Source organism: Uloborus diversus, chromosome 7 (assembly GCF_026930045.1).
Source record: "Uloborus diversus isolate 005 chromosome 7, Udiv.v.3.1, whole genome shotgun sequence".
NCBI lineage: Eukaryota > Metazoa > Arthropoda > Arachnida > Araneae > Uloboridae > Uloborus > Uloborus diversus.
In genome coordinates this window covers 113,441,767-113,459,497 of record NC_072737.1, presented here as the reverse complement: position 1 = coordinate 113,459,497, position 17,731 = coordinate 113,441,767, and the positions used below count along the sequence as shown (strand labels likewise).

The window sequence follows — 17,731 nt, the reverse complement described above, 5'->3', positions numbered from 1 at the left end:
TCCACGAGTTTTCGCCGCAACAACATTACCTAAAATACACCTTTCTTCTTCACAGATTGACTAGAATTGCCAATTAAAAATCGCAGACGATAATAAATTTCAAAATTGCGCTTTGCTAATTATTCTTGTAGTATTGAAAATATTTCTAAATAGCTTTAATTTCAGCTTCTCCAAACCATTAGAATCCTTTTGAAAAAGTAATTTCGTATATTTGTTTTATCACTCGTAAAGCTTCTCTCACAACACATGCTCACAAGTGAAGCTTTATTCTACGCCTCTTGCTCACCTTGGCTTGCTTTGATAATAAACAGCCGACATTTAGGGAAACCTTAAAAGGCCGGAATTGCTATATTTTTCCTGGCGAAATTAGTTTTATACGCCAGTTCAAGGAAATAAATGGAAGGTAAATCGTAAATTATCACGAATAAGGGAATTAATGTGCGTGTTTTTATGTCCCTAGTAAATCTTGGAGAATGAAACTGGTGCAGTGTTTCGTTCTTAAACTCATTGCTTGTTTATAAATTTTTAGTGGTATTGAACGTTTTTGACTTACATTGAAAAATATTTAACGTGCGCTAGCCATTTGCATATAGTTTGTATAAAGCAGTGCTGTGGAGTCGGAGTCGGACTGATTTTGTGGTAAAGGAGTCAGAGTCGCTCGAAAACATGCCGACTCCGACTCCGGGTTTCTTTTTTCTTTAATTTTGACTGACTCTCCTTGCATTTAAAAAAAATGACTTCCAATTAATTTGATTGCATGTATGAAACCTACTAATAAGAAAATAACTCATTGTGGCAACCAGCTGGCTTGATCGTTTATCGAACTTTCTGTAACAGCTACCTACGCCGTCTCATAGTTTGCTTATTTTCTAACTTTATTTAACTGATAGTAACTGTCAGCAGACAGTTTTGTTGCCTGACATTTTCTAAATAATCAGTTTCAAATAAAAATAATAATATATTTTTTACCTCGATCTCTGTTATAAAATAGTAAAAGTAATGTATGTATCGCTTGAGCAAGTCGGGAAACTTCTCAGGGTGCTTTAAATTCAAAAGAGTGTTGGCACGAAAGCGCAAATCCAAAAGATTCGATAAAATATAAGTGTTTTTTTTAATTCTAAAAACTTCATCTAAAAAAGCTTGGTTAACACTGAAAAGTACAAAATACAATTAGTACATGATTTATTGGTTACATTACTCAATAGTTGTAGTTAATCCTAAAATCTTCTTGTTAAGGTTAATTCTGAAGATGCCATTAAAAACATTAAAATTAAAAATTGAGCGAAGAAATGTAAGCATAGTCTTATAAAGCTGTATACCGCTGCATTTTGTGTACAATTTGCTCTAGACGTACATGAATCCGACCTCTCTCCGCAATATAATGCAGTATTTTTGTTGAAATTTTTAAGATGAAATTTAAGATTTATTGTTGTATATTTTTTTCAGAATTAACGTATTTCAATTTTTATAAACTCTGAAATTAATTTGAGGTGTCACCCACCAGATGGGTGTCACCCGGGAGGGGGGGGCGCCTCCTCTCAAGAAAAGTTTTTTGACTTAGCAAAAAAGTTTCTTTTTTCCCTCAAAACTCTTTCTCTCACTCTTCTCTGTGCTTTCAAAAATTGAAAGCACAGGATTTGATTTTCTATTTGTTAAAGGTTAAATGGGAACAAATTAATCCTTTTCATTTTTTTATGGGACTTTTTAGTAATCTCACTTTAGAAATCGCATCTATTGGATAATTTGATTTTCAAATTGAATCTAACGTTGTATGCATCTTAGGTTTGCAATAAAATACAACGCGAAACTTTCATAAAAAGGAAGTAATATTTCAATCTCTGTTTAGGGGTTTTCCCCCCTTCCCATGAGGGGGGGGGTGATTTGAGAAAAAAAAATAATAATAAAGTCGGAGTCGGACGTTTCAAAATCCTGGAGTCGGAGTCGACCATTTTCCTTCCGACTCCGCAGCCCTGGTATAAAGTCTGTGCTGAAATTTCGCAATTGCAAGAATTTTTTATTTTATGTTAATACAAAAATAGAAAATACTAGAAAACTTTTTTTTTCAGTATTTTCTTTTAATTTCTCAGTTTTACCTGAAAATGTTACTATAAAGAACTTACTTAAAAACTAATGCAGCCATAAAAACTATTTCCGATGAAGTGTACCATTAAATAAATTGTTGACATTTGGCAATATTTATTACAACGAGATTTATGTAAATAACTACAGATTTCAAGAAACTGTGGGGGAAAACTATTCGCTTTTTGATCCTGAGAAATTTTAATAAATCTAACCATCTTGAAATAAAGCATAAAACTCTCGTACATATATCCATAATAAATTGCGTTTGTATTTATAGCGAAAAACCAATTATAGTGCGGATGTCTCTGTACCGAAAAGACCATTTTAAATGTGAAGGGAAGTTTTCGTATAATATTCGAGAATCAGGGCCATAACCGCAGACTTTTGTTTCGGAGTGGGTTTTATCAAACATTTTTTGAAACATTAATATGGTCTATGAAATTTGGTTTCACGTGTATTCTATTGATTTTTGTTGTAATAGATTATCTAAATGGAGGGAGGGGATGTTCTTACAAAATGCCATATTGTTACAAAATAAATGAATTTCTTAATAACTACCATAAACTTTCAATGAGTTTGTACAATTTTTCAGTCATGCTAATTTCATTTCACAAGTAAAATTAAAATAATAATAATAACAAGAATGTTATTTTTTCACCAAAATGTGAATAAATAAAATAAATATATAATGGAAAGCAGTTCCCTGGATGAAAAACTTCGAAGGGGGTTTGAACCCTATAAACCACCTCCTTGCATACGGCCCTGTAGAGAGTAAGTATCGAGGAATTAATGTCTTGGTTCCGGTAATGAGTGAAAGATACACTAAAATATGTCTTAAGTACCCCCTACCATTCCAGTTTTTATGAAAAAAGCATGTTAAAAAAAAACTCAGCAGCGTTTCCACAAGATAGATCGTGAGAAATTAAACAAGAAAATTGAAATTTGGTACATTAAAAACAATTTTTTAAAAATATCTTAACCCATGAAGGAGTTATCAACGTACATTAAAACAAATTGATTTAACTGAAGAAACATTAAATTAGCAAACCTATCACATACAATTGTTGCTAAAAATCTGCATTTATTTTTAACAAGAATGGGGTTGTTTCCTTCAGTCAAAAGTAGTACTTTTTGGCACTGAAATTGATAGAATAAGCAAAAAAAAAAAAAAAAAAGCAGACCAAGAAAATACTTTTATTTTCCCAACAGTTATTTTTTAATTAATTTCTTTAAACGTCAGATTTTTCAAACAAGGCGTGGTCTTGATGACGTCACGTCACAAATGATGCTCTTAGGCGCATCTTTCTATCGCGTTTCCACGTTATGATAATCAAAATGCTAATTAAAATTGCGCTCTACGCTTGCTATCAACCATATCGTTGCCAATACACGTGAGTAAAGATGCGAATTAAATATTTTGTTCTGTGAATGGCAACACTGAATGGCATTTCATCATTTGTGATGTCATCAGCAGAAGTATAAAGAAGTATAAACAATGAAAGCATACCGATTTAAGTAATTTTTTAAAAATATTAAACTTAAAACAAATTATTTAAAAATGGTCAGATCCTATGTTTTCAAGCATGTTCTTTCAGAAAAAAATACTTTTAAAATTTTGGAAACGACCCCATTGTTTGATATCAACATAAATTGTGCAAAAGAATCAAGTTGTAATCGTTTTCCATTTTCAACTGATGTCTAATTAAAATGCAAGAAAACAATTAAACTGGATCGAAATATAAAGGAGAGAAAATTCCCGGTTCCTTAAGTTGCATCTATTGAATTAACTTTTGTTATGCATTTTTTATTACCTTTGTGCCACGCTCTGACAATTTGTTATCCCTTTTGCAGCTTTGGGAAGCGTTCTGGTGGAAGTGGAAGAAGGGTCAACGAATGCCTCATCTTGGAACCATCCGAGATGATTGTGGTAAGTGAGACAACTATTTCCTTACCTTTCTGTTGCTGTCTTGTGCGAGCTAGGCTGGCAATTTGGGGTGCACTGCTTCACTTTTCCAACTGTACCGTAATTTGGTGTCAAGTTCGACTTCCACAGTACACACATGTCATAAGGACCCGTTTATAGGGAAGGCAATCGTTAACAGCACAACAACGCAAAACACATGGGCAGGAGAGAGAGAAATTATATCCATACCCGAGCCGGGATTTGAAACCAGAACCTCCCCATCCGCTATCAGACTTCTCTGACCACTAGACAAGGAGGTCGGCCACTACATTTCTAAACGGTGTCATTAATCAACGCTTCCCTTAATACTAAATGCCTGTCGCTTTCTCGCTTTTAACATAGAGCCCAAATCGAGGGAACGAGGATAAGTAAATTTTGGTACACACTGCGAAGGCATTAAAAATTAATAGCGAAGAACACATTTGGTTAATTTTTAAATTCAAATTAAAATCATGTTGTAACGGATCATTTTACCGAGGCATAGGATTTTGTAAAAAATTTCCTTCTCATCAACCCTCAATTCCATCCGTGGAAATGGGAATGACCGGTGACTCCATCTCTCGATGGTTAATCGAATTACTGTCGATCTATGCTAAGGACAACATTGGCTTACCTACTCGAAGCCCCTTTACAGAGGACAATTTAAAAGGGCCACTTTTGAGCTGGTAAAGTACCACGATGTCCACGAAAATCCAAACAATAGTTGTTCATAGCGAGTAATCTATAGTTTCGTAATTTATAGTTTAATCCCCTCCCCCCATTTTTCCGTTGCAGAATGATCAAAAAACTTCTTCATTTCTTCAGTTTGAAGTTGTTGGTCACCTGTATGCACGTATGGTTGAATTTTTGTTGAAAAGTGTAAACTGAAGCACTGGTCTTGTGCTTTTTGAAAAATTAGAAAAACTGCCAGGTTTTGAAAGTGTCCAAATACATAGTTTCAATCACAGTCTGTAGTGTTTTTTTTTTTTTGGGGGGGGGGGGGAGGAGGGTGTCACCGTGCCCCGAAATATTTGGTTTGTTTTTGTGAAAACAATGCTAATTTAAAGTAAATTGGTTAAAAGCCACCTTTTGTATTTATATTTGAAACACTTTTTTAAACCAATGCAAGCTGTTAATGATTTAGAAAAAATGAAGAGATCTATAAATGTCTCATTATTTGTTCATTCAGAAGGAATTTGTCAAACAATTGAACTCTTAGTCTCTAAATAAATTTGTTGTTCGTCGATTAACACGTATATTAAATGGGCATCCTTTTTCGAGCTGCTCTGAAGACACGTTGACCTTGAACTGCTTCACTCACGATACGCGAATTGAAGTCGGCATAACCGGAAGCAGCGACATCTCTATTAGAGGATTTTCTATATACTTTTTTTTTCTTCTTTTTTTGTCGCAATAAATGGCTTCTGTGTCCGATTTTTCTTTTCCGCATTTTTAGCATTCGAGCTTTTGATGTTTCCGTTTCTTTATTTTCTGCATCCGGATTGACATTCCATAAATTGAACATAATTTTGAACGTTTGTGCTTTAATTCGCGGTAGTATCCGAACCGCGGCGTGCACGAGTGAGGGGGGGGGGGCACCTGTTGGCCCGGGCCCGAGATTTTTTAAATGAAGGGTGAAGTATATGTAGGGACGTGTGGGGTAAACAAAATAGAGGGGGTCCCGTAAAAGTCATTTGTGACGAGCCCCAAAATTTCTGTGCACACTTGGTCCGAATTCTATGAATCGTAATCATTATGAACATTTGCAACAAGTAGTCAAAATTTTAATCTAAATTTACGATTTTTCAAAATGTAATTCGCAATAATAATGCTTTGTACGTTATGTAATCACAGCGACTACAGAACATCCTCTTAATTACTCTTTTAAATTCCATTTTTTATATTGATAATTTAGAAATTTAAACTTAGAAAAAATGACAATTTCTGATTTTTACACATCATTCAGCACTAAAACAGTATCAACCGTACTTTTGATTGTTGCCGGTTTCAAATAACACTTCTTGAACTGATGTATAACTTAAAATACACGCACATTTTTCGAACTATTATAATTTTTATTTAATATAATGAAACTACCTCTGTCTTATGTTTTTCTTTTCTTTTTTTTTTTCTATTTTTTCGTTTTTCTTAAAATTTTATGAAATTGTTGCATGGGCATGTCTGCTAAAACTTTTGTTTGGGATAGTTTTGTTGAAAGTCTGTTTTTTTTTGAGCTCGAAGTTTTTTTGTTGCGATTTCAAAATCGTTAGAGACAGCCATTTTGCTCCAATTAAAAAAGTTATGGTGCCTGGATCAATAAATATAGTTCCATAAAAATTACAATACCTTAATTTTTGTTGGTGTTCCCAAACATTTTTAGTGAAACAAAGTTGATACCCCAACATGGACAATTAAAAAAGTTTCACCATTTTATGACTTTGACCTCGTAGTTGCAATTTAAATAAATAAGGCGGTCAGCAAAGTAAAAACTTTCGAAATTTCTCGCGAATCCCAAGAAAATCATTGAAAATATTGATTTTGAGAGCTTTATTGAAATTCATGTCAGTTTTAGTCTTAGAAGAATCAAACTTTTTTTTGCCAATATCTTAAGAGTGTAAAGATTGCTAAATATAATTGAAAAAACTAGAAATCAACATAAAAATTTAGATTTCTTTCCTGTTACAAAACTGTATTCGTTGAGTCAAACAGCAAGATAAAATTTCCCACCAGATTTGAAGCATTTTCGAATTGAAATCAAAGGTTTATCTCTAACGGTCTAGAAATTATTTGTTATGTCAATATAAGTGTTAACACACAGACACTGTGTAAGGATTGTTTATGAACCAGCGCCCCCCCCCCCCTTCCCTGCTTTTATTACTAGGCCCTGCGAGCGCCCATGTCAGCCTAGTCGGAAACTAGGAGCCCGGGCCTTTTGCAGACCCGGGTTGAAATTGGAGAAGAAAATTTTCTTGTAAATTTTATGAGGGCTGGCATTGGCGTCGTCAGATGAAACTTATTGGGGGGGACCAACTTTTCTCCCGTAGAGATTTTTTGAAATTATTGTTCAATAAACGCAGCTTAAGACGCTTTTGGTGACGCTAGGGAGGAGAGATTTGAGGGCCCTCTCCGGAATTTTTTCAAAATCGAAGTTTTAAAAATACGATTCTAGGCCACGTTTGGGAACAAACAATTTTTTGAAATTGAAGCTCCGAAAAGTTGAATTTATATATAGATGACTGTCGATGGTGTTGGGAAATAGAGTTTAAAGGCTTCATTTCCAATTTTTTTCCCAAGTCGAGGTCTAAACATGAAGTTTTAGTCCCCCTTTGATGCTATTAGTGGGTGGGAGGGAAGGTTCAGGGGATCTCTGGAACATTTTCACAGTTGAAGCCTTGAAAACGAAAGTTGAGACGATCTTTGATAATGGGGAGTAAGTGTTTCTCCTGGATTACGGTGAGGGCGCTTTCCTAGAAGTTTTCCGACATTGAAATTCTAAAACATAATTGTAGGCTATCGTTGCTGACGTTAGGGGAAGGAATGGGATTTGGATACTCTCCCTTGCTTCCAAAATCTAAGATTCAGAAACACAATTTTTAGGCTACCTCCGATGAAGTAAACTGGAGGGATAAGACTTGAGGAGAGTCTTTTTCTTTTTGTAAAACCATTTGACTGCTTTGGTTTTCTATGTAGTAATTTTCAATTTCCAGCCGGATAGTTTATTTGTTTGAAATACGTCTGCGGCTTCAGTAAAAACACTTTTAATATTTTTTTGGACTAATGCAATTCTTTACACAGATACTTTAGGTCTATTTTTTCAATTTATTTGAAATACCAGCTGCATTACTGGGTTTTACACGATATACCTCGCAAATAAAATTTAAGTCCGTGACGAATGTTCTGCAATCTGGCTTGAACCAAAAAAATCTAAAATTTCCCGACATATTGCGAAAAAATAACCAAAAAGGAAAAGTTTTAAATCCCCCGAGTACAGGAAAAACCTCAAAACAAAAGCCAAAATTTTATTTTTTTAATATGCGAGAAAAAAAGGCAACAGATCTTTCTTTTCAATGGTTTTCTTCATGCTACAAATTTAAATAAAAGTATTGTTCAACAATGGATTTCTAATCTTACAGTTTAGCATGAAATTAGAAAGAGTTATAATTCACGTTCTAATTTTCTTGGAACATTGGAACAAATTTTATCTGATGGAGAAAAATCAGGGGGTTTCTATTTTTGTTCTTTTTTGCAAGCATTTTATCGCCCTCATATTTTAGAAAAACGCCGTTTTCGGCTCCTTAGATTAAAATTCGAACGGTTCGCTGTAATTCAACTTTTTTTCTATTTAAAACGTATTTCGGTCACCCGGTAAGGTAATTGAATAATACAGAATCTCGATTTTCCTATTATATTTTAAGATTGCATTTATAAAAATTAAAAAAATACTTTTTTTGTTTCAATTTTATTGTGTTTGCTCGTTTATCACATCTACTTGTTCATTTTTAAGACTGCAGGTTTTTCTTTTATTTTTATCATCAAAATGAAATTGGAGGCCCAACTTCTAAAAAAAGGGGAGGGGGGCAATATATCAGTTATAAGAGGCGACTTTCTTCTGCTGTAGCAGGAATTTTGTAGAAACCTAGAAAAGGTTCGTAGAGATCTTGAGTGTCTTCTAACCTCGACATAATGTATGACCCTGAATTTTCTGTTCTTCCATCGCAAATAACGGAGAAAATAAAAAGTGATTTCTATTGATCTTTCAATAAGATATAACCTTAGCATTTATACACTCTTATTTTGAATATCCGGTTGAGTACATTTTCTCTCTCTTTGAAAATTCTGCTTTAGGGTTGTTCTTATGCAGAAACTTCAAAGTAGTTTATGTTCTCATAATGATTGTTTTATGTTCATTCCTTCACAGTAAACCCTCAGTATAGCTGCATGAGGTCTTCTTCACCATTGCTATATCTTTGTGGCTAGCTAATCCTTGTCCTTGTTGTGTGAGCAGGCCCGTCATTAAGAGCCTCCAAGTTTTTAGAAAATAATGTATTTACATGTAAGTGGGTGTGGTTCTTGTTTTTTTTTTTTTTTTTTTTTGGTATAATTTAAATTAAGTACCCTTTGCCCCCCCCCCCACTCTCCTCCGTAAAAATTCGAAATCAGGCTTCTGAGGTAGTCAGGTAGTTTAGACTTCTGGTCATAATTAGCAGCAATTCTTTGCTTCTAAGTTTTCATTGCAGACAGTTGCTTTCCTATTGTATCAACGAAGTTCAGTTTTATTTGATTACATAATAATTAAACATTTCACATAATAAATTATGTGTTGTGTAATTGCTGCATTATCGTTCAATTTTGGAATTAAAACAGTAACAAGTCCCCCAAAATAATGGATTTCATCTTAACAAATTCCAATATTTGTGGGGGTCGACTCTCAATTATTGAGGGGGTCCGGACCCCTCGAACCCCCCCCCCCGGCCACGACGCCCATGAGGGCTGGGAACCCGGAGACCAAACTGACAAGGGGCGCGTCTCTGCTGTCGGTGTCCTTGTTTATTCTACTAGCTAGTCGTTGGCTGGTAGAACAAGTTTTTTAATCGTTGTCAAAAACAAAAATGAATAAATGCACGAATTATAAAGTTAATTGTTAATGAAGTTAACAAATTCATTTCATGACTGTATTTAAGCAAGCGAAGATTTATGGGATTGTGGGCGCTTTTCAATTAATATAGGTTTTTGAGCCTTTCCTTGATTCAAAATCATAAAGCGTTTTTTCTCATATACTTGTTATTTATTGCTATCCGTGTGGTTGAACCCCATAAACCAATCCCTTGTATGCCTTAATCTTCTCTTTCTGTCAACATACAATCCTCTCTATTTAAAAATGAAAGTGTCATTGTTTACTCTCACCATCCGTTGAAGCGCATCCTTTGAACCTCACCATCATTAACAACTTAACTGGGTATAATCCGGGAATGAGATGTCACCGATAAGCAGGCAACAAGTGATTCATAGGGGATACTTGCCGGTAAGATGGCTGTAAACTTTCTCTCTCAGATTAAACAGTATGGGCTATCAGTTTCTACAGGACCCGGGAGAGATCCGCCACTGGATGTGTCCAAATGCTGGATGCGGGCGATGCGGTCCAGCGATTGTCCCCGCGGGAAACATTGCACGCACAAGAGGAGGGAGATGGAGATTTGGGAAATGTGCCGCTTTAAATCCTTACTGGACAGAAGAAGAATTTCCTGTGCAGCAGCGGATGCGGGTCGCTGTTGGATGGAGGTGTGATTTTTTGACGTGGGGTGTCGTTTTTACTGCACCGGTTTTCTGACGAAGCTAAGTGATGTATGAAATGTTCATTTGCTTATATCTGTGCTCTATAGATTACCACAAAAATAAAAATAAATTAATTAATAAAAACTTGGATTCCCATTTTTGACAAATTGCGATAGAAAACTTTCAACGAGACAAAAAAAAAAAAAAAAAAAAAGAAGAAGAAGAAGAACCTTTTGAAGAAAAATAGAATTTGCACAAATGATTTTATAATCCGCTTCACGATTGTTGACATTCGAATATTCGTCATCTGTCAAGTTTACATCAAAGCCAATTGAACACAAGAGAAACCAGGGTTGCTAAAATCAAGCGTTGTCAGTACAAATTATCTTAGTGAAGTATCGCTCTTTGTTTACATTTTTGCACTTGGCGTGCAGTGCATTTCTTTTTTTTTTTTTTTTTCGTAGTTAGACAAGTTCCAACAATAGTGAGGCGGATATTTTCGTAACTTCCAGCTTCAACTGTGTAATATTTGAAAAATTACAGCAAAGGGGTATAAATAACATTTTCAAAATAAATTAAAGAAAGTAAATAAGATTAGAATAAGAACAAAGACTTGGGGCAAAACCTTTTTCTTTTGGTCGAAGTGCAAATATATAAATTCTCTTGATGACGGTAAAGTAACTTGACACTGTCAGATAAAAGTCGATTCTTCGTATTAGTACTCATTTAAAAGATTACTAAAATCCTCTCATAACGTTCCCTAATGCTATTGCAGCTTTATTAGCCTCATCGTTAATCCAACAGCCAGATTATAACTGTATGACAATCTTGAGTTAATGGACAAACCAGACAGAGTAAATGAATAGCTTTTTGTTCATCCTTGGGGGACAAACAGACAACAAAAAATTGATGTTAATAGCGTTGAAGTTTTGAAAAATAAAAAAATATTTGCTGAAAGACATTACGTAAAGCACTCAATATGTTTTCCAAAATTGATAGCGAAAGACATTTAAGCAAGCTCTGATCTCAAAGACAAAAATATAGATTATAAATAAATCGCAATTTTCAATTAAATGACTTAATCTTTTTTTAGATTATCTCTTTCCAAAAAATAATTATTCAGCAGCATTCTTGATCGGAAATATTCAAATAAGACTTTAAGAATGCGCTTAGGCAAATCTTGTGACTTGATTGATGAGAGTGCAAAATAAATTTGCATTATTCCCACAAAGAGTTTGGCGAGCTTAAAAATGAAAAGATGATTTAAGTTGTCATGAATTTAGCCAAGCGTTATAATGAACCCACATTTTAATTTCATTATTTTCACGCATAATAATCAAAGCTTCCTTTTATGTATTCATTAGAGTGATTAATTGAAGTCCTTTGTGCAAGCATGATATAGTTATCCTTGTAAAATTTACAATTGGAGAACGAAAACAGATAAAAGGAAGAATCTTGGGAAACTGATGATCCCCCGTTTTGTTGAAGCATATCGGAATTGCTTCGTTATGACGAGACAGTAATTTATGACTGACTGTTGTCTGATAATCTTTATATTTTGAGATACGAAATTCTTAGGATTATATTTTTAAAATTCTCGTGAGATGATGCGAGTGGCTCAAGTTTCAGCAATTAGAAAAAAGCATGAACTTTGATATCTCCCTTTTCAAACTTTGATATTTGAATAATTCATTTAGTATTTCATGTTAATGAGATACATTTTGCATGAATGAGTTTCAATGATTTCTTGAGATTTGTACATCTCCTTTCACAAGTTGTCTCACGTAATACTTGTCCAACGAAATCCAGCTTTCTCGTTCACAATACGAAAAGAAAATACAGTAAAACGAAAAATCCAAGCGCCAAAAATCCGAAACGTCAAAGTTCCGAACACACTCCCATAAAGTTTTTATAAACTGAAGTTTTCGTAAAATTTACAGTTGGAGAACGAAAACATGAAAGGAAGAATCTTGGGAAACTGATGATCCCCCGTTTTGTTGAAGAATATCGGAATTGCTTCATTATGACTAGACAGTAATTTATGGCTGACTGTTGTCTGATAATCTTTATATTTTGAGATACGAAGTTCTTAGGATTATATTTTAGAAATTCTCGTGAGATGATGAGAGTGGCTCAAATTTCTGCAAGAAGAAAAAAGCATGAACTTTGATATCTTCCTTTTCAAACTTTAATATTTGAATAATTCATTTAGTATTTCATGTTAATGAAATACATTTTGCGTGAATGAGTTCCAATGATATCTTGACATTCGTACTTCTCTTTTCACAAGTTGTTTCACATACTTCATGTCCAATAAAATCTGTTTCGCTTTGACTTAGGCACAAGAAAATGTTGTGTAAATAAAAGTGCAATGGTATCGGCTTTCTGATTTTGAACGAGAAATCCATCGTTCGGTTGATATTCAGGACTGCGGAGAGTCGGAGAGAAATGACCGACTCCGGAGTCGACTCCGACTCCTGAAATTTTGGAGCTATTGACTCTGATTCCGACTTTTTTACCGTTTACCCAAAATCAACCCGAATCTTATTATATTACTCAGTTGTCCCGACAGAGTTGCAGACAAAATGGCCGACTCCAAACTCTTGGATTTTAAATCCTTCGGCTCCCAAAATTCAACTCCTTTACCTCAAAATCAGTCCAACTCCAACCCCGCAACACTTTTAATATTGCATGATTTTACTCTCAAGGTCAGTGCGCAGCGAATGGGCGGTTTTGGGGGTGAAAACCGCTTCCAGAGCCTTTGGTTCTAACATAAATGCAAACTCTAATGCAGTTGCTTATGCATATTTATGAACAGCAAAACAATCCGATTTGCATTTTTCGTTATCAAATTCAAAATTTTGACTCATTTGACTTTTGTATCGTTGATGCTGTTTTTAAAAATTTTCTTTGATCAATGCATTTTCATTGCTAGCAGGTAACTTGGTTTTATATAATTTCAGCCATATTTCTTGTAAATTGTATGACAAGATCTTTAATCTAGCCTATAATTGCAAAACCACTGACGGTGATACTATTTTTTTTACCTACACTGTACAAAAATATTATTAGTTAGCTGAAACTGAATACAAATTGAAATCTATGGAGCGAAAATAAATAATTAATACCGAGGTTTCAAATTTATTTAGAAAAATTACTCATACCCAAGATTAAACTTTTTGTGACATGACATTTCTTTTTCCAGAAGGTGGAATGGGACTTTTATGAAAATGCTGTGATATGACAGGGGTACCTACCTAGGGGAGGGAGGGGGGGTCATGGCGCATACTGGGACATTGAAATTTTTAGGAAGGGTTGTTTTGAGGGGTATTTTTCTCATTTTTTTGGTGGGAGGCTCTTGCTTCTTTTTTGGGGGGGTGGGGGTCTCCGCGATATTGAGGATTGAGGGGGGTGCGCCCTTGCCCTTAGGGGGGCACCCATGTTATATGATATAGAATTTAGTTTTCTCAAAATACAACTGATCTATATTCTGTAGCTCTCATAAATAGCATACGAAAACAAATAGAGAGAACTTAATAACCGCCAGTTTAAAGCCCAAACAAATAAAAAGTATTCTAAGAGAAAATAATATTTTAAACGAAAATCAAAATTGAGAGTAAGAGGAATACTCAACCTATCTGTCTGAATGAAACATTACTAAATGCTTTATCTTGGAAAGAAAGATTCTTCCACACTCTCTCTGGTAAAAGCAACAAATCAAGCGAAAAGGAAAATGCTTATTTGATATTCATGATTCTAGTGAAAATGACGCCGCAGGAGGGAGAGCTATTGTGTTTTGTTATAAGATGCGATGGAAGGCGTATTGACGATTTCCCAGCAACCTACGCCATACGATGCTAAATAACACTACAGCATTCAATCTTTTTTCTGCAGAATCAGTGTATGTCTGGGTTAGTTCTTTTTTCTCCTTTATTTTTTTCATTGTTGCCATTTATATTTTTCTAACTGACAAAAAAAAGGTGGAGTTCATAAAATATTTATTTTCGGGTGATTTTGATTGTTATTGTAGTAAATGTTTTCACAAAAATTTGTCGACACGTACACTGCGTTTACGGTGTGAATTGTTTGTGCGCTCTCTCAAAAGTACTTCATTTTAAATTTTAACTTCATAAATGTCTTACATTTCACAATCTCTTCTATAATATTACTGAAAAAATTCCCGGAGACGCCTAAATTCTTAAAAGGCTCCTGTTGTAAACTTTTGGAACGATCATAAATTCGGTACCTCATAGCCAGGGGAGCGTAAGTCACATTATGATAATTTTGCGGTAGAGAGGAAAAACCTTTTTCTGGCGCATGCAAATGATGGGACGCGCGCTCTTTTAACCCTGGTAAAAAAATGAAAAGAATTTTTTTTTAAATGGGGTTGTTTCCAAAATTTTAAAAGTACTGTAAGTATTTTTTTCTGAAAGAGCATGCTCAAAAACAGAATCTGACCATTTTTTAAATAATTTCTTTAATATTTTTAAAAAATTACTTAAATCGGCACGCTTTCATTGTTTACACTTCTGTCGTGTGACATCACAAATGATGAAATGCCATTCAATGTTGCCATTCACAGAACAAAATATTTAATTCGCATCTTTACTCACATGTATTGGCAACGATATGGTGGATAGCAAGTGTAGAGCGCAATTTTAATTGGCTGCTTGATTATCATAACGTGGAAACATAGTAGAAAGATGCGCCAAATTGCATCAGTTGTGACGTCATAAAGACCACGCGCTGTTTGTAAAATCGGACATTGTAAAGAATTAATTAAAAAAAAAACTGTTGGGGAAATAAAAGTATTTTCTGGGTCCATGTAATTTTTTTGCTCATTCTATCCATTTCAATGACTAAAAGTAGTACTTTTGAGTAAAGGAAACCACCCCATTACGTTCAGATGGCTCGTCAATGGGCTTGCGGGATAGGCTCCTGCATGCAATGCACTAAAAAACAGAAAATCGCAATTTTTGGACTTCCTTCTGGATCTGAAGCACAGAATTTTATTTTGCTAACTCGATACTCGTTGTTTCTTTGTGTGTGGGGGGGGGGGAGGGGGGGAATGATTCCTGACTTTGAACGAATAAAACTTGAAAACAATAGACATGAAAACTACTAGTAATCAGCCCTCTCTCCCTACAAGAGATAATAATAATAAATAATAATGATAATAATCCGCAAGAATCTTAGTATTAAATTCGTAAAATTGCAACACTCACACAACCACCTCCAAAGGGAGAATTTCTAAGGAAAATACCTTAATACTTGAAAGGATAAGGTAATCCAGCTGTATCGACAGCCATACAGCAAAATTGTCTTCCACTTTTCCTTGTTATGAAATTCCAAAAGGGTGGAGGGAGATTCCAGAAATTCCCGGAGTCAAGGCGGAACGATTATTTGCTCTCATGTTATTGCCCGGAGCTACACGAAAGATATGAAAATCTTTCCACTCGAATTGGTACCGAAATGGGAAAAGACCCGATAGATAGACTCGCTACAACCGGCAACATTGATCACGACACGTGATGGCGTTGTCGTCTGCAAAGGAATATGGAATCGGGGGTTGTTTTTAATTGGTTTACGAGTATCGAGGATTGATACCAGACGCAATCTGGAGTTCTAGAGAAAATATCGAATGTTTGAGTTCATGCTTGAATTGATGTTTATTTTTATTGTGTACCTTTTATTCTATTCCTTTGTTTTGATTTTGCAGATATAGGGTAACGGCACCAGTAAAAACAAGGGTCCAGTAACATACATTCATAAGTTTGGATTTGAATCAATTTTTGGTGGGTAAAACTGATGTTGCTATGACCCATGAATACGGTGCCATCATCTAGTGTTATCAGAGTGAATTTTGTGAGCCAGTTGGTATTTACAAGGCAGTGGTGGAAGGTTATGAACAGCTACCACGAGGTCAGCTGGTGTTTCATGTTTATTTGAAATGAATAAGGCTTTAGTGCTAGAAATAAATATTGAAGAGAAAAAGGGAATTTTGTTCATTACTCATCCTTTCCTCATCCTATCTGTTAGTGGGTATCATCAGAATTTTCGGTGTCTGTTCCTAGGGGTCGGACCTTTTTTCGAAATTGAGCAAATAAAAACATAATTAACTAATTCAGAGGATCCAGAAGAATCCAAACGTTGAATGAGGTGTAGTTACATGAGAAAAAAATAGTTTAAAAAGTCTAAATGTGCATTAAAAGGCTCAGAAAGCTGAGTTAACCCGAGAGCAATATCTTAAGCATATCTGTAACTGGTGCCGTTACCCTAGTCCGCCTCACTACTATTGGCATTCAATAAACTACAAAAATCAATTTATTTTATAATATGCCATTTGAAAAGTTGCAAACTAACAACGTTGCGTTATGAAGAAAATTGCTTCGTCAATGTTTGATTTAATTAACTATTAATTCTTTTGTTTTCAATCGATTTCGAAGTAGATTTGTATTAAGATGAATGCCAACAATCATGAGATGAACTGTATGTGGCATGGGCGACCATATGGGAGGCAAGTGGGGGCTCGAGTCCCGCCCCCTCTACCCCTCACCCCCAGAAATTAGAACTTCTTTGCTTTTAGTACTTTTTTCTTTGCAAAAAATGTAGACACATGACTTCTCCAGCCATTAATGAATAAATTATTAAAAATATCAAATTTTAATGACTAATCTGTCTTGAAATCGGTTTCCATGGGGAAAATATCTGAACACTCCTTAGAGTTTTGCATATGGTTGCCCATGGTATGTGGTGCTAGTGTTATTTTTGATAAGATTTCTCATTTAATACAGAATAAATTTGCGATTCTTAACTAAAAGTGCATGAACTCTGATGGTGGGAGTGGAACCAATACTCCCATGCATGAATCAAAAAAGAAAAAAAAACTAGATTTCAACGTTTAAAATAAATAAATAATAATTATGATAATAATAACAAGAGAACTTTGATTTGATTTTAGCTTAAAATAAAAGTACACGAAATCTGCTATTATCAGGAATGATTTTCTGTGATTTAATTGCAATCCAGGGCTGTTTGGGATCCGAGAATTTCGAAAATTTTTGGTTGCCGTTTCTGAAAATTTTGGCCTGACAACATTTTAAAAAACTGAAAAATTATATAAAAAGAAAAGAACTTTTAAAATATTTTTTTCCAGTAATTTTTGTATTCATATTTGAAAAGTTTTAACTGGGGAGGGGGAGGGGCGATCTTTCTCATTAATTACCAAAAATTTCACAGTCTTCAGAAAATTATACTTGCAATCATGCGTTCATTCCATTTCTTTCTTCACGATGCATATTTTTCGAAGTTTCTTTTTTTTTTTAAATAAGTTTCGTATCCTTTTTCTTTCGTTCTTTCTTTTATTTATTTATTTTTTTATTTTGAGTTGCTGCAATCCAATTTTGCATATTGTTTTGCTACGCTAGTGCTCTG

At 34.6% G+C, this 17,731-nt stretch overlaps 1 protein-coding gene across 1 annotated transcript in view; it reads left to right on the top strand.

Moving 5' to 3' along the window:
- LOC129226365 (rap guanine nucleotide exchange factor 2-like) overlaps window positions 1-17,731 on the top strand; it is a 458,437-nt gene that overhangs the window by 308,555 nt on the left and 132,151 nt on the right. Inside the window, exon 4 of the mRNA XM_054860968.1 lies at window positions 3,934-4,009. Within this exon, the coding sequence (XP_054716943.1) occupies window positions 3,934-4,009 (76 nt within the window). The remainder of the gene's footprint in view (window positions 1-3,933; window positions 4,010-17,731) is intronic.